This window comes from Anarhichas minor, unplaced genomic scaffold (assembly GCF_050575085.1).
Source record: "Anarhichas minor isolate MPS153535 unplaced genomic scaffold, ASM5057508v1 ptg000042l, whole genome shotgun sequence".
Taxonomy (NCBI): Eukaryota; Metazoa; Chordata; class Actinopteri; order Perciformes; family Anarhichadidae; genus Anarhichas; species Anarhichas minor.
Window position 1 is genome coordinate 8,522,525 of NW_027466488.1, and position 27,045 is coordinate 8,549,569.

The window sequence follows — 27,045 nt, forward strand, 5'->3', positions numbered from 1 at the left end:
ATATTTTTTTGTAAGTGCTTGCCCAAACAGTTCCCAATGACAGCTTCTCAGCTGATTCTGTGGCTTAGGTTACTTTGTGCTGACAGGTTGTGCAAAAAGCACATTTGACTGATTGGACCACATGGCCACTTTTAATCTGGAGAGAAATGTGTTCATTAAGAACGTATTAAGCATTTATTAATTGATTACCCTCATTTATAAATGCATTTGACCAAATAAAAAAGATAAACACACACACACACACACACACACACACACACACGGGTTAGACACAACCTGACAACCCAGTTTTAGTTATTGTTATTGGTTTATAACCAATAAGCATGAGTAAATGGAAATCATCCTTTTTTTTCCTTCTCAAAATCACGAAAAAGTTTTGGTTTGTCTTTGAGACTATATGGCAAGTTTTAACCTGTACCAGGAACAGCCACACCCACCAGGAAGTGTTCAGTGTAGTAACGTGAGAGGCCACTATAAAGTTTATCATCCAGTATGTCCAAAAAAAAAAAGGCGTATAAGGAAGCTAAAAGAACAAAATAGTTTTAAAGCATCTATATAACTTTCCTGAAAAAAGCCCCCCTTTCTGAAGTTTGGTGAATGACGGAAATGTTTTCTCCAGAGTAACTTTCTGATGAGGAGGACCGCTCTCTATGAATCTCAGATGATGCTGCAGTTGTTTTGCAGCCTGTTTTTGTTTCTGCTCTGATCATCGCGCTGACAAATGAAACGGCTCGATGCAAAGCGCATCGGCTAAACAGACAACAATGTCTCGAGTGCTCGAGTTTGAATTAGGATGCCTCTCGGGTGATGCACAGACGGTGCTGATCACGTTGCTCCTCCTCGGCAGACTTTTTCGATTCGAAGTGTAAAAGGGACTTCAACCGGAAACCAAACTTTTTTTTCTTCGAACTTTTTATTTTTTTCTCTGAAGCAAAAGAGGAAAAAAAGAGAGAGACGACCCTTGGTGTCATAAACTGCACGGTTCCTTGTTTTCTTCATTTATTTTACGCCCGCTGTTGGAAATGTGTCAGCTGCCGACCAACGGGGGAGAAGTAAACAGTTTCTGGCGAGGATAAAGGGCGACTTCGAGGGATTCTTTTTAGGGCTAGTCAACGCTCACATAACGGATTTTGGTCCTTATCATGGAAGATGTGAGTAGTCACTGCAGTCCGCCCGTGTGTGCTGCTTCGCTTTTTCATGCAGTTTATACCGTCTTTTCAATGTAGAGCTGTAGTTTTTCAGACATTTATAGTGAAAGTGAACACTTAGTATGCATTCAGTGTGTGATGTTAGACAATACTACTTTGCAAGGGCGCGACCAAGTTATTAGAAAACAGATAGGGCCCATAGAATAGACTAGGTGGCAATTTGGAAACGCTATTTCCGTGATATTAGTAATAGTAAGTAAAGAAATAAGTTAGTTTGAGATTTCTTAGTGGTACCAAACTGTCCGCTGCGGTCAACTAAGTCAACATTATTTGGCACGAGAGCACCTGCCCACCTGTCAATCTTTTTCATCAACTTTGGTCAGAGGCCACGAGAAACGGTAGCGAATTGTTGCATTTTAATGCGACCCAACGTGTGGGTGTCAACATATGACCATAAAAGCAGAAATACGGACCTCGTCTTAGTCAGATGTGTGCATTGGTACATTCGGCATTATTATAACTTTGATTTAATGTATGCGAAATGCATTTCAACATGTATTATTGGGTTGCATAAAGGCAGTTATTTCACAAATGAAATTGACTTGATAGATTGTACCTTTGGCGAATCCGCTATGATAGGCGAATATGGCAGTAAAAGTGTTAATATAGGCTTAATAACCTTTCCTGTTTTCATAATTACAAAGTAAGTTGTGATTTGCCATATTTATGAAGGACGCTTGGCTTGCCGTTGCCAAAACAGATTATTACGAGATTTTGCCGTTTGATTTGTGGCATATCCGAGTAGAACGAATGCATTTGATCCTAAAAACATAGCCTACATACTTCAGACATAAGCTACTTTCATGTAGCTATTGATTAACTGCATGCCTCGCTGCAGTTTGAGGAAGCCAACTTGACAGAAAAAAAGGAAGTGGAGACATAGCCTACTATGTGTACCTACAGTATGCAGGGAACTTGTTGCAAACCTTTTTTGTGCACACCTTTGATTGTAGCATTGATCAAAAGACCCTCACATAAAGCTGCCTGTCCTTCACCGTCCATTATCTGATAATTAAATGCAGCTTTACTTTCTTCTTTTACTTGTCTATACTTTCTTAGAATCCCTCTCCAGGCCAGACTATGAAGGCTATAAACCACGAAACAGCTACAACCCACATTTAAACTGCACGCAAGAATACATTCTCCCTTTATGCTGTGTGTGGGCAACGACTAATGAACACAGTGAGACAATTATGACTGTGACTCCATCAAAAGGAAATGTTGAAGTCATATTAAGGCTACAAGCTGTAAATAGAGCTTGTGTTTAAATACTTTCAGCCAGGTATACACATTACACTGTCATGGTGGTGAGGTCTGATTGATGACTATTAAAAGGTTGCATCTTTCATAACCTTTTGTTATTTTGTATTTATCAGTTCAGTATGTGTTTTGTGGATGGCATTGTGTCAGAATTGGAGTCTCAGTATATTCTTGTGCAGCAGACGGTGGTGGGACTCGAGTTCCTTTTTCAACCAGCATCGTCTGTCAGCCCCTCAGATCAAATGAACACATGCAAACATCTTCATTATAACATTGTAATGTAACCCAGCAACAATCTGAAGTGAACAAAATAGCTTAGTCAGAAAAAGTTACTTCAAAGTTCAAAGTTCAAAGTTCAAAGTTAGCTTTATTGTCAGTTCCACAGTATGTACCGAACATACCGAGGAGTTGAAAAAACGTTTCTCCGTCTCTTTGAAAGTTACTTTGCACACGAAGGAATGACATTCTGAAAAATGTCGGTATGTGGCAATATATGTGAATAAGAGATTTATGAATTTACTTAAAACCTTAACCGACTCAATATATGGACATTTTGTGATGTGATAATAAGACGTCCAGTGCGGCTGGGGATTCCCAAAGTGCAGATGGGCGAGGTCTAATATGACTTAAACTGCCTGAAAAGGATCCAGTAGAACATGCAAGAGTACGTCAGCATTCAACACTGCTGATGGAAGTCTGCGAGGCTCGATGTATCTTGCTGTTGTCGGCCTTTCACACCGACGTTAAAATTGAAATGTTAAATTGTAAAAAATGTTGGGTTCCAGCTAAGGAAATTTGATTGGTGCAATGATTGTTAGGGTGCACACAGGTAGTTCGTAGGAAGGCAGTGTAAAGGAATGAAAGGCTAACAGTCAGCGGCTTGTTAAAAGAAGCCTGTATCAGTGTTTCCAGGTTATACAGAAGTATGACGTGCTCCAGTCTGAAGTGCACACTGTGACATAAATATATAGACATAGTTTATATTTTTCAACATTGTTGTTTGGATATTGTACTCTAATATCTACAGCTGAACTGAAACTAGTGTTTGACTGTAAAAGATTGTCAGTGTGAACAACTACTTGGCTGGCTTCCCCACTGGCAGCTGTTTGGCTCTTATCTGTTTCTTTCGATTTTTGTATTTGTCATTTCCCGCTTTCCTCCTCTCTACCTCACATTCTTCCTTATGTTCTTTATCTTTCACTCGCGAAAACCCTTCCATGATGGATCGTTTGTCTCAGCTCTGTGAGTCGTCCGTTTATCTCCATCCCTCTGACCTGGAGTGCATGGTGTGACGTGTCTGCCCGACTCATTCAGCAAAGAGGAAACAGACTGCCACATTATGTGTCAGGCAGAAAACAATTAACCCTTTCTCATAATCGTCCTGCTATCCAGGCCTCTGCTGCACAATGGATGTGTGTGTGTGTGTGTGTGTGTGTGTGTGTGTGTGTGTGTGTGTGTGTGTGTGTGTGTGTGTGTGTGTGTGTCTGTGTGTGTGTGTGTGTATCGTGTCACTGGGGCGCTGCTGACAATTTCTGGGAAAGTGCCTTTGTGAAAAGAGAAAGTCCTCAATAGTGAATGCATGTGTGTGTTGTCGAATTTTTGTGACAAAAAAAGTCCTCAAAAGATGAAAAGATGAGTGAAATGTTCTTTTGGACGACTTTTTTTTATTGCACAAGGGGTTCATTTCGGATTGAAAGGAAATGGTGAAGTAATGCTGTTGTTTGCTACATTGATGCTTCTCCATATTTCTCACTCTATTCTTCATAATATCAGGACATGTCTCTGTCCATCTGCGTCCTACAGAGTTGCAAAGTGGGACGACTGATTTCAAGGTTCTGGAAGTAAAAGTCCTGCTCTTTGTTTCTACATAGACAATGTCAGCTGACAGTTTCAGCATTTTCACAGCTGGGATGGGCATGGTTGAAACACTGGTTGAAACATTCTTACTTTAGTCTAGTTTATTTTAGGAGAATGCCAGGATTAGAAAGACTATAATTCATCTGTAGTCCCGGGCCAAGGTGTTATAAGAAGCCTGTGTACACGACTCCTCAGTGTGTTTCAGTAAGAAGCATCCAAAATCACTGAGCTCCAAAGGATGTGCACCACAGAGCAGATGTTAAAGATTGTGCTGTTGAGAAACATCATTAGGGCTGCCACTGACAACTGTTGTCACTGTTGAGCAATCTGTCTGTTGGTTTCTTGAGGAATAGATCCATAAATCCTCTTTAAAATGTGGAGAGGTAGTGTAAAAGCGGCCATCACACCTTCTTAGAGCCCAAAGTGACGATGTTAGAATTGTATGTGGAAAAAACTATGGTGCCGTATTTTGGTCTAAAACATTTTCAAAAATTCGCTACAGCTGTAATGGAAAACATTACACCATCTTGAGCTTTTGTGTTGATTACTTTCACTAAAATTACATTTCAAACACGGGACTGAACAGGGAAGAAGACAAAACCAAGACTCAGTCAGAGACAGTTGTGGAGGAAGTGACCATTTTTGGAAAATGGGTATACAGTTACATTTGGCAGATTAGGCTCCGTTGTATGAGGGAGCTGTCAAAGAATTACATTGGGGGGATTAATACCGCCTTAATAAACTCACGCATGAAACCTTGGTTAAATGAACAGGATAAATACAACACATAACGTGGATGGTTGGGATGGTGGAGTATCCGGCCGTAGTAACCGCGCTGCACAACTGCGTGGATGTGATTGGACATGGCCAACTGGTAATTGAGCCTGGGACTGTGAAGCATGAACAAAACAGCTGATGCCGCGACTAACATCATGTTTCCTTAGTCTTGTCAATTTACACTAATATTTATGTATGGCTGACATTTACTTTTTTTTTTTTGTGAAAACAAAGTTGGTCCAGCCATCACCATATTTGGTGCTATAGGCATTAAACAGGAAGTGAGTCATGGTCATGATCAGGTATTGCTTTCTCAGTCTTCTTTTGGTGAGTTGCATTCATTTTGCAGTCTGTTTAAAAGGCTTCTCTCTGTAAAAAAAAAAGAGCAGAGACTTTGTCAATTCATTGATCAACAGAAAATGAATTGAAAAGGGGTTTGATGACCGATTAATCTAACTGTATAAAAAAAGTGATTTATTAAGAATAAATGCCAAATGTGGCGTCTCCAATGTGTGGATTTGCTTCTCTTTTCATATCTTTTCAAACTGAATATCTTTGGGGTTTTGGAATGTTGCTTGGAAAAAAAATGGTGATGGTCATTTCAATCAGAAGAGACTTAATGTTTGGTGATTGGACCCCATCGTGACATAGTCCTATTGGGGGGGGTAGTGATGCCATGGTTAGTACGGAAATAAAATGTAGTTATTCTCTCGTTATTTACATTTGTCAGTTCAGAATAAGTTTATAATACGTTTTCGTGAAGCCAATAGTGTTCAGACACAACAGGTTGTGTGATAGGAAGAACGTGGGTGCTACGTGTGCATAAAAGTTCACGCTTGGCCGTGACTGCATTATAAAAATAGATATCCTCCCTGCCTCAGTAATCAAACTGTGAAAACATTCTTGCACCACCATCAGATGACAGTACTGATTGGGCCTATAATGTGAAACACATTGACCTCTTTTTCAAGTCAAGATGAGTCCAAGGATTGTAGTCTGGTTAGTATAAGTAAGTCAATTCAGTACTATTTTGGATTTAGTAAAAAAAGAAAATACCAGTAGAAGCATTGGGGTGTGTTTTAATGGTTATTTATGAGGATTTCCATACTGACAGTATGCTATGTAACAGTAAACTAAAGAACAGTGTCAGTGCATTTATCGTATTGTTAGCAAACACATCAGAGCTGTTTGAACCACCTGTGGTCTGTGGTGTGATATGTAGAACAGAGGCCTTATTGTCACAGCTTTACACTAAATAAGTAAGCAGGAGAGTTTCGATATATAGCATGTTAGAATGCATACATTGTGTACAGTGATTGGCTCAAATCCCAATGCAACACTGAGCAACGAGTAAGTTCTTATTGTAGGGTGTGGACAGGACGATCAACCCAGCACTTACACGTGGAAACAATCCCGTAATTTACTGCAGTACATTTGGCTGTGACAACACTGGCAGTAACGTCACCAAACAGGAAGTGTAACTTCACAGGGGAGTCAGGCATTTTTCTATCTGACCATTTCCAAGTCAGAAATTCAGAATAATAACTTGATTGACCAGGTTTCATTTAAGCCTAATAACGGGTTAATCATACCAGCAAAACAACGTATTCGTCCAGCCCCGCTGTCTTCCCCACGGCCCGAGTTGTGAGGGGTGAGTCGGGGTAAAGTGTGAGCTCCAGTGAGGCTTGTGGTGACTTCATGCTGGGCAGGTCAGCGTGAAAATCAATGAGTGCCAGATGCTCCCTGACCTAAAACTTCATCAGAAACACATGTCTGCTAAGGTGTGCCTCTTCCACAAAAAACCCTGCTCTCTCTTCCTCTTGACCCAGCTTGTGCCGTAGCTTTAGCATATTGTAACTTCAAAACTTCTTTGTATTACTTTTAATCTGCACAATGCAAGATGGTGTTTCTGTGGACGTTTCGGTGTTGACCACACCGCAGATAGGACGGCTAATAGATCGCACACAGTTTTTTGAGGTAGAGGTTTAGGTTTCAGAGCAGAACAGACTTCCTGTGTTAGTCCAAAAGTGGAGACCCTTAACGTGCTATGTGTAATATCGCAGTGCGGAGCTATAATAGTCAGCTGAGCCCTGAGTAATGGAAACCTTCCACTGCTGCTCTGATGTAAAGGGTCTGATCAGTGCAATGCTGTACTGAAGTGTTCCATATAGCCCTGTCGGTTTTTTGTCACCACATTGACCCGTGTCCGAGGCATGCCTAGGCCCCTCTGTGCCCCAACGGTGCTTTCCTGCACTTGCACAGCGAGGCTGCTTTGTCGTCTTTACGCGGCGAGCGTTTCCTCATCGCACTCTGTCACTCTATTTTGTCACTCCAAGTGGTTCTGCAAAGTAGCTTCTTTACATTTTTATTTTTGCCCTTCGGGCTCTCTGTCTTTGCTCCGCGCCTGGCGTTCCTTTCTTTGTAGCAGCTGCACTGCTCTGTTTACCACATTGAGACACACACTCACAGTTACAGTGAAAGTGGAAAAACAGTTTGATGACCTTCCACCTAATCCCCCCCCCCCCCCCCTCCGTCGCCCCCATCACCGCGAAAAAAAAATTGATATCCTGTGGAAGTTCCTCCAACAGAAACAAAGGCTGTGAATGAAAAAAAGGAGCATCTGGGTTGACAAAGCGCTTACTCCACGAATCAATATGCTGACACGAGTCCATATTTCACAGAGGTTGGCAGCCAGTGTAGTCTTCTTAGATTAGTAGTTACAATATACTACAATGGTGGCTACATTTACCTGGGAATATTATCAACATTCTATTCTGTAAAAAACAGCAACAATCTTTTGTAAGATTGGGAGTTTTTATTTATTTTTTAAAGTATTCTTTGCATCTTACTTCATACCCAAAACACACTGCCATTGTTTTGTAAGTTTATGCAGCATGCACTGGTTGAATACAGCAGCACTCTGTGCCACTTTCGTTATGAATGTTAAATGTTTCAGGTCCCTTATAATTTGCTCCCAGTTTCATTATCTATCGCTCTAGTGAGTGTGTTTTGCGCTGCCTAAATAGCATCTGCTGCTGTCATGCTCTTCATTTTTTATGCCCTGACACTGCCCTTGTTTTGGCCGCTTTGTAAAGAGATGCCAGACTGCCATCGCTTACTACCTATCTGTGGGCAAATAGCGATGGGACAAAACACGTGGGAAGCTAATGTGCAGAGGAAAGCACAAAGTGGACAACGTCCAAAGAGGCGAGGTGTGTCAGAGGCGCTGGATGTTTTCAGGAAAAGAGGGCAGAAATGAAAAAAGTCTGATAAGAAGTGAACCAAACTAGTTCTGCAATAACACCACATTGTAAGCAGAACTGGGGGGTTTTCTCACCGGCTGCACAACTTCGATCTGAACTCAAAGTGATCACACAGCCACATTTCCTCTTAAACTTAAAGGAACATCACCGTGTCTTAGACCTGGAAGTTGTATTATTTTGATAGAAAATAAATGATATATATACGTATATATATATATTTAGCGGAAATCACATAACAAAAACTCATAAACACATGAGTGTCAAAACAGGAAGAAGTCATTAAATACTATAAGCTGGTGTCATCTGGTGAGTAATTTAGAGTACTATGTCACACACATTCGCTGCTGTCAGCATAAAGTGCAAACACACCGGTGGTGTAAAACACCCATTGTTTTCCATGTGAGACCCATGGCGGGATGAACAAAATCAGCAACTTTAGTTGGCAATTTGAGTTTATATCGCGCTCATGTGATGCATATTCCCAAATACATTTTGGGGGGGTCAATGTGGGGCCCAAAAGAAAATGTTTGCCCTGAAGCTCTCACACAGGTTTGGTTCAGCCAGACGGACCTTCAGTTAGCGGCTGTACTTGAAAATCTCCGTCGGCTGGTCCACCCTGTTGGCTGACAGACCGCGGGGTCAGCTTGTGCTGCTGCATTGTTCTAAATCTATGAGAGACCCACGTTTACCAGTCATTTCTTTTACAGATGGAAATGAAAAAAGCTGGGAAATAAATGTGGCATTAGGGGAAAAAAATCTGCTTCATAATCGTGAAATTATTAAATAAAATTGAATTTAAAAAAACGTTTTATTTACTTTAAATAAGTTGACGCATTTACATATTTATACTACATTTATTGATATATTTATCGGCTGATCTATATATTTCAGGATTTATGTCACAGTTAATTTCATCGGCATATATATTTATTTATTTGATATTGAATAAAATGGCATTCCATACTTTTCTAGTACAGGTATGCTGTATAATGCCATTAGTAACAATGAAAAACTGAAAGTGATAACAGTCTGCACTCTGCTCGTACTGTGGTGTGTGCTCTGAGAGTGATTTCCTTCCTCTTATCATTGCAGGGTGCAAAAGAGGACCCAGCCCAGAGTAAAGAGCCAAAGTTCCTGGGTAAGGCTGGCTGGGTGAAGAAGGCCCCCGGCAGGCTCTTTACAAGCTATAAGGACCGCTACGTCCATGTGGAGAAGACAGAGATTGTGGTGTATGAAAATGAGGTACGCTGCCATTTCTGTTGCAAGTTGTTTCTTCCAACTAATGCAGCACTTTCACCATTATGCACCATATTCCTGAACTGAATCATGTAACTGTTGGAACGTCACACTCTATCCTGCTTTCATAAAATCACAGAAAGCTCTCAGTCACATAACTGTTCAGAATACTGTGGCTACAAAGACAATACAGTCCCCGTTAGAAGGTTGTTGGGTTCTTTCTTTACGGAAATTGTTGATATTAACAAAAAGCTAAAATCTTGTCATCTTTATCCTGTAACTGGAATTACAACAAATTTGCCCATAATCTTGTGTTGCAGGACCTGCAGAACTGCTTAGAAAGGGTTGACCTGGAAAACTATGATAAGTGTCATGAATTAAGGAGCCCCTTCAAGAAGAAGCACAGACTGATACTGATTCGATCACCCAAGCCTGGAAACAAGGTGAGCTGGGAGATGCTTTGGGGGAGAATAGAATTTGATGTAAATGCTATAGTAAGAGATCAAATGAGATCCCGCCATCTGGTTAAAAGGAATACTTCACCCACGAAATGACCATTTGTATGTCAGTTACTCGCTGCGTGTCACCTTGAATTCTTTCAGACAACTTTCTCGCATGCCGCAACGGACGATAAATTTGATTGTTCTTGCCTACCACACTTTTGTCAGCACTGATGCCAAGTCAACGCAAAAACTTTGGCTAATATCAAAGCTGCACAAAGTGTTGCCACAATTCGGAAATGCACATTAGCCATTGTTTCTTTTTTTATCTGTTAAATACCACTAAACTATGTTTACCGTGATGTTACTCCAACGGAACAAACTGCTCAGCAGCACTCGCGTTTTCCCACCACGGATGTAGTGTTTTCCACCGTTGTCTTTCGGCAATACGTCACCTCTTGAGATTTCAGAACGAGACTTGTCCATGAGCGAGACTCTTTCCGTAATATTGTCAGACACTTATAATGACAACCAGAGGCTTTCAGTGGCAACTAGCACTTTTAGTGGATGTACATTGATGGTGCCAGCTGCAGTCCCTATTAGTCAGTTTGACACAAAAACATGGGAAATTAGGGTCCCGGTTGAAAAATACCAAAGTTACCCTTCATGTAACCCATGAAATCACAACCACAGAATGTCTCTTGTTCGAAGTTCAGCCCGGAATCTTTGATGCATCTCTCTCCTGTAGTCTGTCCTTAAAATTGCAAAAAAAATGACTTTACTAGTGAATTTAGCTGTAGTAGTGCAAAGAGAAGTGTGTAAAGATTTTGCCAACTCCACAACCTAAACAGTTGCCATCACCAGGAGGGAGGGGTTTATATGTGCAATGCTGCAATGTGGACAGCTCGTGTGTGTGTGTGCGTGTGTGTGTGTGTGTGTGTGTGTGTGTGTGTGTGTGTGTGTGTGTGTGTGCGTGTGTGTGTGTGTGTGTGTGTGTGTGTGTGTGTGTGTGTGTGTGTGTGTGTGTGTGTGTGTGTGTGTGTGTGTGTGTGTGTGCGTGTGACAGAAAGAGAGAGGTTTACATTTACTTCACGAACACACAGTATTGCTCTCTTGTGTGTGCGTGTGACAGAAAGAGAGAGGTTTACATTTACTTCACGAACACACAGTATTGCTCTCTTGTGCGTGTGTGTCACTTTTCCCCCCCCAGTCCATATGCAGTGACCAGGCTGAGGAGTGAGTCAGACACCAGTACCATACTGCTGCTTTTACTCATTTGAAATATCCACAATTTCTGGCTGTGGCTCTATAATCTGTAATGTTTTTTTTTTGCTTATAGTAGTACAATTCTTTAAATGTTATGTGATGATAAAAATAAGATTCCAATAACCTTGGTAAAGACGAGACATTAAAGGCAACCCGTGGAGTTTCTGACCCTTAGTTGAGCAATAGAGCTACTATTTCTTCTGTTCTTTCCAGCCGTATTATAGCTGACACTAAACCAAATGTTTTGGTGTCCATTGTCACTGCAATTTTCTGAATAAAGGGGAAGTAACAAAAAAAAAGGGAAACGTCGTTACAAAAGATTGTTTTCCGAGTTGAAATACCATCATTCCACATTTGACAACAACACCCTATTTGTTAAACTCAGAGGTCCTGAATCGGTCGGTAGTTTGTAGTCTATTGTGGTCGTTCAGGGTGAATGAAGTGAGAGGGCCCGACCAGGATGTGAACAGCTACTTGGCTGCCACTTGGTTTCTCCGGGGTAACCCTCCTCAGCTCTGGCTCTAAATGGCTCAATGGTGCCAAAAAAGATTTGCTTAAAGCAGCGCAGCAGCCAGCGTTAGTTTTACTTTAGTTTATCAACCTTATTTTGAAATGGCGATTCTGTACAGCTGACACGAGTCATGTCTTTATGTGACTGACAGGTCCATGATGTGAAGTTCCAAGCTCAGACTGCAGAGGGGAAGGAGGCCTGGATTAAAGCTCTGATTGATGGCATCAATCGAGCAAAGAACAAAGTCTTCGATGAGGTAAGCGTCTCGTAATTTCAGTCAATGACATCCTCGTTGAGTTTTTATACACGCTGAGCTCATGAAAGCTCAAATGGATTAGGTGAAAACACAAATCAATAAGCGTTGTTTTCACAGGTGACAATTGATGAAAGCATTAATTTAGAGCATGTTACTCGAACGAGGCCCAAAGGGAACCGTAACCGGCGGCCACCGACCAGGATACACATGAAAGAGGTTTGTGAGTGTGTGTGTGTGTGTGTAACAGGACACTGTGTGGTTGGCTCTGTCACTACAGTGAATGAGTCTAGATTTGAATTTCAACTGTGTTGAGCTTGTTGTTCTTCTCATGATTGGGTTCATTGTCGGTTCAAACACACTCAGTAGGTGTGAATGTGTGTAAGAAGCTCTGGATAAGAGGGTCATCTGAACTAAATTGTTCCCGTTGGTGATTTCATGCGGAATTGATATTTTCATAGCTCACATGAAGTATAATATTTTTGGTTCCAAATTTCAAAGCTCGAGACTCGTTTAATCCTAATATTAATTACAGTGACTGTTGTGAATTAAGTATATTTAAAATACTATATTTATTATTACTAAATATATATGTATATGTTACAACATTTTAGAAAAACGACCTTCTGCTGTTAATACAAACTCCACACTTTATGTTTACCAGTTGTCTTGATCAATTCTGGATGATCCACATCATTATTCCCATTGCTTTTTAACAGAAATGTGTTGTTAATCACTAATTAAATCACTTGTACAGATTTTCGAGCGTTCATAATCCCTTCCCTTTCTGGTAGACTTTCATTATGAAATTTCTGAGCTGAGTTTCAATGACAGCAGCTTTACACTGAAATAAAACAAAGACGTAGAAGTGAATTTGTGAATGAAAACAGTATTTCTGTTAAAAAGAGAAACTCAAATGCAGCAGACTGGTGAATATGACATGACTCCTCGGGCCTTTTTTCACCTTAGCATTAATTAGCAACCAGCACTTATGTTTGTATAACAGCTTTTATTTGAGAATTTATGGTTTCTTGGCTTTGGATTTAATTAAATGTCTACGTGATATCTTTTCTTGCCCTGTAGGTAGCTGATGTGTCGTCTGATGGTATCCTGCGTTTGGATCTCGATCTTGAGGATGCCATAATGCCTAATGGGACCCATCATTCCAGTGTTGATGGCACTGAAACCCCCAAAGAGGCAATCAAAGCCCCAACTCCTCCGTCCAATGCCAGTGAATCTGCTGAGGAGGAGGCTCAGACTGACCCAGAGGTCAGTCCCCAGAAAAAGGTCATCAAACCTCCCATGCCCCCTACCAAAGAGGCAAAACGCAGTTCAACACCTGAGGATGAACCTGACAAGGATGAGAAGAAGGTCTGTATAATGCTATACAACCCTTATCATACAGTGCAGAAATATTTGAGTATGTCTTTCTGTTTGCATAAAATGGTCTCTAAAAAAGGGTTTACATGTTCTTAAGGTTCTGAAGCCGCCAATGCCTCCATCTAAAGAAGCCAAGCCGTGTGCTTCACCTGTTGATGACGCCACAGAAGAAGAGGTCAAAGCTGAGAAGATGTCTGAAAAGAGTCCCGAGGCCAAGAAAAAGACAGGTCCACCGCCAACCCCTCCCAACAAACCCAGCTCCAGCGGCTCCCTAAGCAACCTTGCAGAGACCTCACAGTCCAGGCCAAACTCCCACCCTCCAACCCTTCCATTGAAAGAGAAAAAACCATCGAATTCTGCTGTGGAGCCAGACCAAAAGGTTCGAGGCACGACTGACGAAAATTTGGTGAAGGAAGAAGGCGGTCAAGAGGAGGCGGCAGGAACAGCTGCGGAAGCACATGACGAAAATTTGGTGAAGGAAGAAGGCGGTCAAGAGGAGGCGGCAGGAACAGCTGCGGAAGCACATGAGGCAGACAAGTCGACATCTAAAGAAGCTCCACCTAGTGTCGGAGATGATGAACCTGAGAGTCCCGGCGCAGAAGGACAGGTTTCTGAAGAGGAATCAGAGGAGACTATAGGTAGTGACGTAAGCAAAGCATCCGACAATGAGCCACAAGTACCCACAGAGACACTCGGGAAGAGCACCAGTCCTCTTCTAATCCTCAAGAAAAAGCCTGAGAAACCTGTTGAGCCTGACACACAAAATACAGGCGATAACACAACTGTAACGCAGATTAATGAGGGACAGGACCCTACTGCGTTACTGCCAACAGCCTCAGATACCTCAGCCAGTTCTCCTCAAGCAGAACAGGCACTACCCAGGAGTGATGTCTCCTCAGTAGTCGTCTCTTTGAATGACCCGGTCAGCGACAGCCTCAGCCTCAGTCCGCTGCTCTGCCACTTGCCTGGGGAGAAAAAAAAGAAGATGGAGGAGAAATCTGTAGACAGCGGTCAGCACTCAGATGATGACAGCGAGGGCTCTGGGAGCGAAGACACGCTGGTGGCGTCTACGGCCGCGTTGAGAGGAATCCACGCCGGTCTGGATGTTTTTGACATCAGCGAGAACGACATTCAGATCCCCGTTAGCTCAAAGCCGAAGAAGGCCCCACCCAAGCCTCAAGTTAGACCCAAGGTCTTCTCCTGTCGGCGCTCAGGCCCCACTCCGCCCCTCAAGCCCTCAACCAAGGCCAGGTCAGCCTCCATCGGAGATCTGCTGTCTGATGACTCTTCAGTCTGTGTTCAGGCGAGACAGCATACCAGAGCTGTGGCCGGTGGCGACGGGGCCCCCGGTGCCGCCGTCATGAAACTTGAGACCGAAGTGGCGCTGGAGATGGAGAAGACGAGGGAGCTCCTGAGCAGAGTGTCCCAGTCGCAGGGGGGAGGTGACGGGGATGGCAAGACAGAGGATCTGCTGGCCAAGGCCATGGAGAAGCTGAAGAAGGCCGACCATGTCCTGAGAGAAGTCAATAAACTGAAAATTGCAAACAACTCGAGCTACAGGAAGAGCTGGTGAATGTCAGTCACAGCAGATTTGCTTAACCCCTCTCCTGAACAGTGATTGTCCAGTCATAGCTTAGCAACCTTTGATAGGCACAGCAAGCCTGTCAAGCTTTGGATTTCTCCACATAGTCTGCTGTATGATTTGCATGAGGCTGAAGTAAAAGTGATATTCGATATTGCCTTTCCAAAACTAAAAACATGCCAAACATGTAAGAAATAGATTCAACAGGGTGTTTGTCCGCTCCAATGTAAGCCACAATCATTAGCGTGTCTGGATAACAGGCTTACTACCTACAGTTACTTCCAAGGTCTTTCAAATAGCCTTTCAGCTAAACACATTAGTTTGTGTGGTTATTGGTTTAAAAGAAACCCTATTCACAATGAGCACAATGTACTATTTCCCCACTGTGTGGAGGCCGGTCCTGGATTCTATCAGAGTTTAGACTAACGTTAGCGACTCTGTCCTGCTCTTTAATGGATCTGCATCCTAAAAGCCTTTTCACTTGTAATGTTAAAATTGATAAATGAAGATCTGTGACATTCGAGCCCTTGCCAAATGAGTTAACACAGAAAGGGGGAAAGAGCATATAGCGACAGAGGAGCAGCTAGGAGTATGGCGGAAACTATGGCGGATAATTGTAACAAGCAAAGAAAAGTTTCTGGAGTGGATGTTGCAGATAAAAAAGAAACTTGGCGTTCAGAAGAAGGATTAAAGTCCCAGTGAAACGGAAGTTAGAGCGTCTTTAGCTTCTGCACTGTGACGTATTCCCAACTGAAACGGAAACAGATTTGAACAGTTAGAAGAGGGATTTAAATTAAATCCTCGCGTCTGATTGGACCACTAAAAAGTGGGCTTGCTTAAAATGTAGCGTGATATAGAGCTACAGAGGACTGTGGCTCCGCACAAAACCTCCTTTGTCGCTAAAAGTTGCAGATTGATTGATGGATGGATGTCATGATATTGAATTCGGTTGGCACTAGCTTACGTAAGCACACTCAACTTTTGTTTTACAGGAGGAAAAGCTGAGTGGATTTTGATATAAAAATATGAAGAAATTGATTTTCTTGTAATTGTTTTGCATATATTGTTAAAAAGGCATTTCTCAATTCATCTCAACATCAAAGTTAAAAAAGAGAGAAAGCAATCAACGTAGAGGACAAACACTCCTGGGGGCGTCAACGGTGTTTGTGTAATTTCTCTCCCTACCAGAGGGGGCAGACTAAAGTTCCTCACTCCAGCTTTAAACAGAGACATCGATCAACTTGTGGAGATTAGGACTCATTCTTGCAGCACGCTATTGACTGAAACTTGGGCAGCATGACTCATCTTTTATAGTTATGCAGCACACGCAAGTGTTCATATAACTGCTCATATAACTAAGTGCAATTATTTCTATAGTTTAACTCTCTGCAGCTGAAGGTAATGCTTTACGCTCTTCTGTGTATATATCATTTTTTGTTTTTAATGTGAAATATCAGTCATTTTTGAGAACAAGTACTTGAAAGTTAATTAGAGAATTAATAATATAATGACAAAGCAGCACTGTCATACATTGAGAACATGCAACAACAAAAAAGTACTAAAAAGTGTTAATACCAAATTACACAATTGTTTTAATAGTTTACTCTTCTTTGTGAATTTAATAGTTTTTTTTTCCTATTTTCAGATACCATGTTTATGCTGGCAGTTTATGAGGGAATTAATATTGTACATACTTAATGCTTTTATTACAGCATGTGCTGTTCATTGTCGATGAGGAAAGATGTACCAACCTAGCTCAGGAGTTCTCTGAAATAAATATTTTCAGACTAATCATGTGATTAAAGCAAAATAAAGTACTGGTAATCCAAACTGATTCCAGTTTTGTTACTAATGATACTGTTTTCATACTGATATTGTACATAACACCGAACAAAGAGCTTGTAGCAGCCCTTTTGGCTCTAACCAACCCCTCTTACAGTTTAATTTCACTTATGTCCCTATTTCTGTCCAATTATTTGTTATTAAAAAGATGTGACGATAGTGTTTAAGACTATTTCAAATATGTCAAGCCTTTTAGAAAATGCAAGAATATGTTTTAACCTGACATATTGTACTCGTTTGATACAATTTGCTATTGCCCAAATAAACAAAGTGAAACTATCTGTTTATGTTTTGTGTCTTCAATGGAGTTGTACCTCTAAGAAAGTGTTACATCTATTCTGATTTACTCTGTGGCCTATTAATTCCCTTTAGAAAGATCTGTTTTCAAACCTTGCTGAAAACGGCCAAGATGATTTTAGTCTGTCCACTTAAATTGTTATTTACGTTATGCTAAAACAATACTTCATCAGTAAAATTGGCAGAACATTTTCAACAAATCTGAACAATCAATTAATTGTTTGTTTTGTTTAAACAGTAATCTTCCAAGCAATAACAACATGTGTGATGGTGGTAGCTTCGCAAATGTGAGGATTCGCTGCTCTTCTATGCGTCACATCACTTTAAACGTAATATCTGATGTGAATATTATTCTTTAGGATAGCACAGGATGTTTCGCCTTTAAACATTAACTTTAAAATAAATCATTTTATTTTGAAAATCGTCACCGGAAATTGTATTTCCACAGTTCTACTGTGTGGCTTGACAGAAAAAAACTGTAAAGCATATCGTCCAACCTTCTTTTCATCTCCTGGAAGAAAAAAATATATATTACCAGCACTACAATGAGAGAGACGAGGGCAAAGAGTTAAAACAGCGCAAAGATGGAGGACGGGCTGGTGTCGGAGGATGATATCTGTAAGTACGAACCAGGGAGCGACCGACTGTCAACTGTCAGCAGCGGTGATGAGCGGCGGGGCTTAAACGTTAATTGTGGGCTACTTTCTGACAACCATACAGGACGGGGTCTATATTCCTGCGGTGTTTTACACGCTATGAATATCCGTTTGTGAGGCGGACGGCGGGCGGTGACGTTACTTACTGGACAATATGTGACGTTTTAAATACAATATTCATGTTCTGTTACCTTCTATAACACTGCCACTTTGCTTCAAGATTTGGGAATTGTTGTCACAAGTAACCGCTTTTAATGACCGGGAAACGTCGGTGAAAACATCACAGACGGAATTTTCCACCTCATCTCCATGTGCCTGTCATAGACTGATATTCTATATTTATTATAAGGAGCATGTCAGAGAATTCCCAGCATGCAGTGGCTTTCAGATCTGTACTAATACTGTCTGTATTCTTCTGCCAATTAAGTGCAATATACCAATGTCCAGTGCTTCCTAACACTGCTCCAGCCAGTCATGTACAGGGTCAATAGCATGAGTCTTATTGAATACAGTGCAAATTAACTTGTGTTTTTTTTCTTGCTTCTTGCCGGCCTGCCGAACACACTTGATAACCCTCCTTGTCTATAATCCCTGACAGTAATTTGGTCAGAAAAGGAGTTCCACGACGCTGCAAAGAGGAACGACCCGGAGAGAATGCAGGAGCTGATCAAGAAGGGTGTGGACGTCAAGGCCAAAAATAAAGTAAGCCTGCTGAAGGGGTCCTTGCCAGTCGTTGGCTTTTCGAATTTACAGTTTTCAAAGCCGCATTATTTAATTTTCATAGCAAGTCTGCACCCCGTCTGCAGTCGGGCTCATCAACAAAACCCGGGACCCTCTACCGACTCGGACACTTATGTACATGCCCAGGACAGTTACTTACAGTCACACACACCTTTGCACAGCTCTACAGCTCTACCACACTTGACACTTAAATGACATACTTGTTTTAAATGTACTCTTACTTGTTTGTTTGTTTATCATATTTCATTGCCATTTTTTACATTTTCAATTTTTTAATGATGTCTTTTACTACTGCACTATGTTTATTGTCACACACCAATCACCAAGCCAGATTCCTTGTATGTGTGACGTACTTGGCAATAAAAGCGTTTCTGATTCTGATTCTGAAGAAAAGCCGAGGTGAAATCGAGGCGACAGAGACATTTGCTAAAAAGGAAGCGAGGCATGCCAATGTACGTTTTGGTACGAGTGTGTCTGAACACCATGTGTGTTACAAACTCAGGATGGAGAGCACTATAGTGATGAGCCAAAATGTCAGATAGAGTGTTATTGATCAACCAACGATGGGCTCGGGTGATCAGGGGAATTGCATTTTATTTTTTGAATGGTCAGTGTTTGAGAGTGTTGGGCCTAATTCAGCCGTGCATGCACTGTGAGTGTCGCCCGGTCACGTATCTCTCTGTCTCTGTGCAGGTAGACCGCAAAGCGCTGCACTGGGCAGCGGGAGCCGGGAACGAACAGGCTCTCCGTCTCCTGCTGGACCACGACACTGACGTTGATGAGAGGGACACTGTACGTACACACTTTTGCAGGGAGAGCCACTGGACTCATTCATTCCCCCGACGCAGAAATATTAACTCACTGTTAGGTCACATCACTGACTGGTGATGTGACCTAATAATGATCCCAGCCTTAGCTCTACACACTGGCCCTTTAAAGCCATACACTTTGCCATTAGAAATAAGCTATTGACATGATGGACTCAAGTGCTCATGTTAATTGTTGCACACTGTCCCTTCTTAAATAAAACAAACATAAACTTCGATGTCATCTATCAAATGTAAAATGCTTCACTGACTATTGTGATCACGCTAATGTATTTTCACAAAGATAAAATGATTTGTCCTTTTGTACCATTTTCACAGAAAATGCATGTCTTATCATCAATATTCGACAAAACAAATGGGGGGGAAAAAAAGTAATTTCGGTCCGACCGCCTCATCGCTGAAGCAGAGAACTGTGGGACGGCAGCTTTATAAAGAGTGATCCTGAGTATTGTTTTTAGGTAGAACATGAGAACAGAACCACAGAGCATGTGTTTAGTAACAAAGCCATGGTCTCTCCCTTTATTCTGACCTCAACAGACAACACTGTAAAAGGAGCGTAAAATAAAAGAAGCCGACACATTCAGGTCAGTTAACTCAGTTAGGAGACACACAGTAGGACAGAGACAGACCGAGGCCAGTACGGAGAATGCTACTTTACATACTCTGTCCTGTCAGAGCTTCACTGTTTTATAACACTTCTACATTTTTGTTTTGGTCTACAGTTCGGCATGAATGCTCTGCTTCTCGCGTCCTGGTTCGGTCACCTAAAAGTGCTGCAGATGCTGGTGTCCTGCGGGGCCAAGCTCAACTGTGACAACAAAGTAAGAGCTGCCTGGTTTCATCATCGCCGCGGACTCAAAACTATCAGGGTATCGTCCGATTTGATATCTCGTCTTTTTTACGTGATTGCGTGCACATGTGTGTTAGGATGGCCTGAGCATGCTGCACTGTGCCGCCCAGCGAGGCCACATCAGAGTTCTGGAGTTCATCATGGAGGACCTGGAAGACGTCCGACTCGACAGAGTTGACAAGGTGACTCCTTGCTCGGCACTATTTCAAATTTACACACGGATGTTGGAACTTGTCTTTTTGTAGAAGATACAACTCTAACTCTTCTTTCCATACTGTTACTGTAACAAACATTTTGCTGTTTGTCATCAGAATATCAGCAATCTGCCAATAAATGAAGGTGAATGGAACACAGTGTGTGTATACAGATCATGTTTATAAGTATCTCCTGTGTAGGCGGGGAAGACGTCCCTTCACCTGGCTGCTGAACACGGACAATTTGAAGTGGTGGAGTTTCTGATTGGAATGGGCTGCACCCACGGTTTAAAGGACAAGGTAGTGACACACAAACACACAGTGATCGTGCTCAAGCAAACACGCACGCACAATATTTGATTTGTGAGGCTGTTAAAGCCACGTTTAAACGACCAAACAGATTATAGCAGGATGTGTTGTGACCTCAAATCCTGTGTACACTGGGCAGGGAAACAGGCCACTATAGACATACGGTGGGTGGTTGCCATGTTGTGTACCACACAAACATTCCATCAGTTTGATTTTATTGTGTTCAAATACAATTCTCTCTCCTTTTTATGACTCAAGAACTGGTGAATACATTTGTACGTTAGCATGTTGTGTAAATTAAAACTCCCCTCGCGACAGGTTAGGATTTACTGGTTTGTGTGGCGATTGTCGACACACTGAGGAGGTCGGCGTGTTAAGAAACTTCGATTGCCCCATTTCTGGTTCAGACCACAGCACCAGCGAGGCGCTGACAGCCCCTCTTGACTTGTTTTGGTAGAGGAAGTTGTCTCAGATCGTAAAGTGCTGTTGTGTCTGGACTACAGGAAGAGAACACAGCCATGCATCTGGCAGCGAGGTGTGGGCACACAGAGGTCCTGCAGAAGATGGTGGAGACCGGAGTCGACATCGACGAGAGGAATATAGTGAGTGGACTGGACTGGGCTGCATACTTTGTGCTACTTAATTAGAGCGGCTGTGGTGCATAATTGGGATTTTTTTTTCAGTTACACTTGTCACAGTAGTACACTTTTGACTGTTAAACTGCAGTGTGTTTTCTTGCACCATCAAATACATACAATTTTTTCTGTGTGGAGAAATAAATTATAAGTAAAAATCTATCTTTTGACTAAATAATAAATCGAAAAAACTTCCAAAGGTTTCAACTCGAGAAGCATACCAGAATACTACAATGGGTGCTTTACGATGCAGAGTTAGGATTACTGCTCCAGTAAAGACATTAACCCTTGTCCCTTTTAAATAAATGAAAAATCTAATTATGTATTCATATTATTTTCCACTTTTACCAAGTTAAATCTTTTAACCAACTTCAGTCCTGATAATAACTACCAAATATCAATTCATTTGCAGAATTTAACCCTTTAAATGTCAGTTTGTTTATATAATGACACAGTTGTATGAAGAAAGTCTGGGATATATATATATATATATATATATATATATATATATATATATACAGTTCAATGGCTAAAACCTGATAGTTGTGTGTAGCAAAAGAATATAAAATGATGTTACAAAATTAATATATTAAAATATATTAAAACTAATTATTAAAAAATGTAAACACCACCGTCACAAACAGAGCAGCATCATGCTATCACCAATGTACCTGTTGTGTTTTTAGGATGGTCTCACAGCACTGCACCTGGCAGCTGATGGAGGTCACTACGAATGTGTCAGGCTGCTGCTGGAGTCCGGCTGCAATGCCAACGCACAAACTAATGTACGGTTTGTTCATTCGACATCATTTATCACTTGCAATAAACACAAGATCTAACTTTGTATTCTTATTTTTATCTTTCGACACACTGAAAGACCTCCAAGATGAAATCCTTGTTTTCTTCTGTCTGCAGAAGAATATGAATGCTCTCCATTACGTGGCTCAGCATGGCTTTGACAGGGAAGCCAGTTTGCTGCTGGAGGCAGGACTCAACAGAGATGCTGTAGACAATGTAAGTAGTGGCCGCTCCCATGGGACGTATGTCTTGGTTCGTATAGTGTAGAAGACGCAAGCGACTGGTGCTGAAAAATGAAACAAATGCGAAAGTGCCCAAAAACTGCAGTTCCTCAAATGGCCACATAAACATGTCTATAGCTAATATCCCCGTTCGGGATACGGGGGCTGAAATTCTACCAGTTTAATGTTGATTTTTGAAACCCACGGTATCGATTTCGGGGAAATTTGAGCGAACATCAAAATCAAGGAGTGTATTGTTAAGATCTGCTTCTGAAATCCCCGCATGAATAAAGAATAATTTGTATGATCTTTGAAGCTAAATAGCCATGTTTAGAGTAAAGAGGAAAACATTTTAATAGGCAATATAACAGAGAGCATACCATAACATTTGCTATTCATTAACATATCAGATGAAATGTTCTTCATCTTTCTTTGTGTTTGAAACCAGCAACACAACACAGCGCTCCACTTAGCTGTGTTCAACAACCACACCGAGGTTTTGCGGCTGCTTATAGATGCCAACTGTGACCTGGACATCACTGACAGTGTGAGTACAAACCTCGACAGCTGTTAAACACATTGATAAACATAAAAGCAGATGGCTGCGCAGGACCTCCGCATGTCCACGTTCATTGCAAGAAGAATGCATATTTCAGAAATGACACAGCGGCTACAGTGCAATCGTATCAGATTTTCCGTCATGTGGTTCGCAGAGACAACAGACTGCTTTGCACATAGCAGCAGAGCACGGCTGGCAGGTCCTGGCTGAGATGATGCTGATCTCTGGTGTTAACCTCAATCTGACCGACAAGGTACCACACAGCACACGGCGTCACCCGGGACAGAATACAGCTTCTCTAGTGTCATGATTTACTGCTTTTGTTCTACTTTTTATTATGGAGCACTGCAGTGTATCAAAAGTAATGCTGTTGTTGCTAATCATTGACATATCTCACTGGGGGGGGGAAAATCCCACTAGTATTTAGTAAACAGAAAATAATAATACAAAAAAAATGTATAAGAACAGTAGCATTATGTAAACAAACTGTGATTTAAAGTGTTAAAATTCGGAAAATAAAGGCATATTTGGTAATTATGATCAGGACTGAAGTTAGTTACTTAATATGATAGGATATAATGGAAATATAGAAGTTAAGTACGAGTAGCTCAGGCGGCAACCTCCGGTTCTGCCGAGTGAAGCTGATGCGGAAGCATCTTAAAACTTGCGTTCTCTCTACTGACCAGCAGGGGGCGACTCCTCCGGTTGCAAAAATAAGTCTGATTGTATCAAAGTCTATGAGAAAATGACTCTACTTCTCACTTGATTTATTACCTCAGTAAACATTGTAAACATGAGTTTATGGTCTCAATCTCTAGTTTCAAGTCTTCTTCAATACAGCATGATGTTCATTTAGTAAATTATGGTCCATTTAGAGTCAAATAGAGCATAAAGTAGAGTATGCTTTAGGGCGGGGCTACTGTGATTGACAGGTCGCTGCCGCTACCAGAGCCATATACGGTGTCTCTACGTCACTCCTCCACATTCCAAATATGGTGACTTCTGTTCTTTGGTTGCGAAATCAATGGGTGATGTCATCATGACTACGTCTACTTCTCATATACAGTGTATGGAGTAGCTCAATATTTTACTTAAATATAGTGCTTAAGTGAATGAATTTTGTTACAATCCACCATTGTTCATGTGTCATGTGGGTTTATTAACTATCAATAATTATTTTTTACATTTTATACTCAAAACAATAAAATGATGGAAAATTATAAAATTATACTATTACATTCAAATTTATAATTTGAGGTTATATTTCCGTGCTAATGCTGTTGTATCTATGTTATCTTATAGAGTAATGGACGTCTTATACACTGTTTTATTGACCATATCATATACTCAGCAGGGGAAAAGGTGTCTGGAGGTGGCAGCCAGAGGAAACCATGTCATCCTGGTCGACATGATCATCAAAGCTGACCGTTTTTATAAATGGGAGAAGGTGAGTTTATCGTCATTGCATCTGAAACCTTGCCTTTTATCTACTGACCAGCAGGGGGCGACTCCTCTGGTTGTATAGAAGTCTATGAGAAAATGACTCTACTTCTCACTTGATTTATTACCTCAGTAAACATTGTAAACATGAGTTTATGGTCTCAATCTCTAGTTTCAAGTCTTCTTCAATACAGCATGATGTTCATTTAGTAAACTATGGTCCATTTAGAGTCAAACAGACCATAAAGCAGGGTATGCTTTGGCGGGGGCTGATTGACAGGTTGCTACCACAGCGTTTTTTGGTCTCAGAGTTTTCCGTGTTTGTCTTAGAACTTTAACCCTTTCACTGTGTGTTTTCACCTCATGAAAGTTAATTGTAAACATTTTAGCCGCCTAAAACATGTCTTGTTCAGCATTCATTTGTACTTGTACTTTGTGGAGCTCAGTGCCAGATGATTGTTACCTATGTGTGACATTAAAGTTTGTCACAAAATCTTTGTGCCCTGCTGGATTCCTCTGTTACCTTCACTGCTGCGTGCCGAGGTTCATGCATTGCCAAAGCATCTATGTGGGCTTGTTGTTGTGCCTTTGGGTTGTCACATACCCTTGATTTCATTTGCATCTAATCGCAGTACTCCAACCATCTTGGACATGTGAGTGAGCTTTGCTAGTTTTAAGAGTTATTTAACGTTTTGTGTTAACTTCAGATTCACAGATTTGCACAGTATGCCACATGTATACCTATGTACACACTTTGTATGAAAAACTTCAGGATCAGATGGCCAGCGAGCAGGACTCCTGGGTGCGGAGACCTCTTAGCTTCAAGCAGGACCACCAGCAAGAGACACAGCACCTCCGGTCCGTCCTGTGGAGCCTGGCCACCAAGCACCTCTGCCGCGGGGAGTGGAAGATCCTGGCACAGCACTGGGACTTCAGCAACGCACACATACGAGCTATAGAACAACAGTGGACTGGTGAGCTACGCCGACCTCTGGAAAATGGTTTGACAATCAAGTGACTTGTATGAAATGTTCATCAAGTAGCTAGTTTCCAGCTCAGGTGCAACCAGTGCATTTGATAGGTGGCACTGAGTTGTTTAAAAGAAAATTGCAACACTTTATCACTCTCTCTATACTGGTCTTTGGTCACAATACATGTCAGTGGATTTTCAGTTTTCACCCATCTCAACTGGGACTTCTCAAAGATGTTGATACGTATTGTAATTCTGAACTGAACCTCTAGGTATGAAAAGCTTCAAAGAACATGGTCACCGAATGCTGCTAATCTGGCTCCATGGAGTCGTGATGGCGGGGGAGAACCCGATCAAAGGCCTCTACGAGGGGCTGGTGGAAATCTCACGGACAGACTTGGCAGGTGAGCACAGGAAACTGCACTGCGGTTTATATTCTTGTATAAGTGTCTCTGCCGCACAGAGCCACACAAGGGCTTTTAAAAAAATCTGAAATACTTTCGCATCACCTACCACGACCCGGGCACAAGTCTGTACCGTTGCGCCATACCGTTATTAAAGTCCATAATAATGCGATAACTAATTTATCACTTTTCTATTTCTGCCGAGTGAGGTAGCATTTTCGTCGATCTGTGCTCGTCTATTTCCTGGAATCTGGAATGTGTAGGTGCATGATGTCTCCTTGTTGTTTTTCAATCATCCAGAGTGCATCCGGCAGAAGGCAAACGCAGAGACCACCTCCCCCAAAATGTGCTCTGCGATGTGATGAACACTGTGAGTGACTGCGAAGGCATAGTCTCGCATAGCCAAACCTATTTCCACAGCGCTAAAGAAAGGTCTGGCTCCACACATGATCATCCCGGTATGGGACACTCTGTTTTGTATGTCTTTAAACCAATTACAATTGTCTTTGGCGTTGTAAAGCAGTGGTTCTCAACTGGTCTGACTGCGGGACCCACCATCACCCCTTAATGACAAGCCGCGACCCACTACCCAAATTATATATATATATATATATATATATAATTTGGGTATATCTATATTCAAGAAGTCTAGTAGTAGTAACGTATCTGTGTAGTAAACAACTGCCAAATCAAATAAAGAAAGTACACATCAATTATATTTTAACAAATATTATTCAAATTTTTCAAATGTAACTGGATGGATTATAAATAATACATAGAAATACATGAACAAATGTTCTCATTTCAAGTAAAATAATGGCTGGATTAAAAAATAAATTTCATCACAAAATTAATTTTAGAAAAATTATTTCCACTGAATTGCCCTGCAGCTTTAAATTCAGTCCATTCAGGTTGAAGTGAAAAGGCCACAATATTATATTTTTCTCATCTTCTAAAAAGAGAATTTAGTGTTGGAAGAATTCACCTCTATGACTCTGGTCTCTCTGGCCAATTTTCTCTTTTGGAAATCATCCTATGATTTGACTTTCACCACTCAATAGTCCTGCTCTGCTGTCTATATCCTCGTCTCTCCCCCTTGTGTCACGGTGTGTGTACATCTCACTCAAGTCAGGAAACTCGTCAGAATACCCATATTTGATTGGATGAGCTGCATCACGTGATGTGATTCACAAGGCATTGGTCGGTGTTTTTCCTGCACCGCTGAACAAGTGCCGTAAATGCTGGAATAATTCCGCTGCATAAAAAATG

General features: G+C 41.4%; 2 protein-coding genes across 2 annotated transcripts; both read left to right on the top strand.

Moving 5' to 3' along the window:
- The first annotated feature begins 739 nt into the window (after positions 1–739).
- Positions 740–17,154, top strand: plekho2 (pleckstrin homology domain containing, family O member 2). Its single transcript, XM_076110046.1, has 7 exons — positions 740–1,151; positions 9,458–9,607; positions 9,922–10,044; positions 11,970–12,074; positions 12,192–12,290; positions 13,155–13,442; positions 13,549–17,154. The coding sequence occupies exons 1-7, from the start codon at positions 1,143–1,145 to the stop codon at positions 15,022–15,024; spliced, it is 2,250 nt and encodes a 749-aa protein (XP_075966161.1). The 5' UTR covers positions 740–1,142; the 3' UTR covers positions 15,025–17,154.
- Positions 17,155–17,655: 501 nt separating this feature from the next.
- On the top strand, positions 17,656–26,455 carry ankdd1a (ankyrin repeat and death domain containing 1A). Its single transcript, XM_076109840.1, has 15 exons — positions 17,656–17,790; positions 18,427–18,530; positions 19,263–19,361; positions 20,119–20,217; positions 20,324–20,428; positions 20,642–20,740; positions 21,253–21,351; positions 22,071–22,169; positions 22,300–22,398; positions 22,852–22,950; positions 23,117–23,215; positions 24,314–24,409; positions 25,175–25,376; positions 25,645–25,776; positions 26,077–26,455. The coding sequence occupies exons 1-15, from the start codon at positions 17,757–17,759 to the stop codon at positions 26,136–26,138; spliced, it is 1,527 nt and encodes a 508-aa protein (XP_075965955.1). The 5' UTR covers positions 17,656–17,756; the 3' UTR covers positions 26,139–26,455.
- Positions 26,456–27,045: the final 590 nt, after the last annotated feature.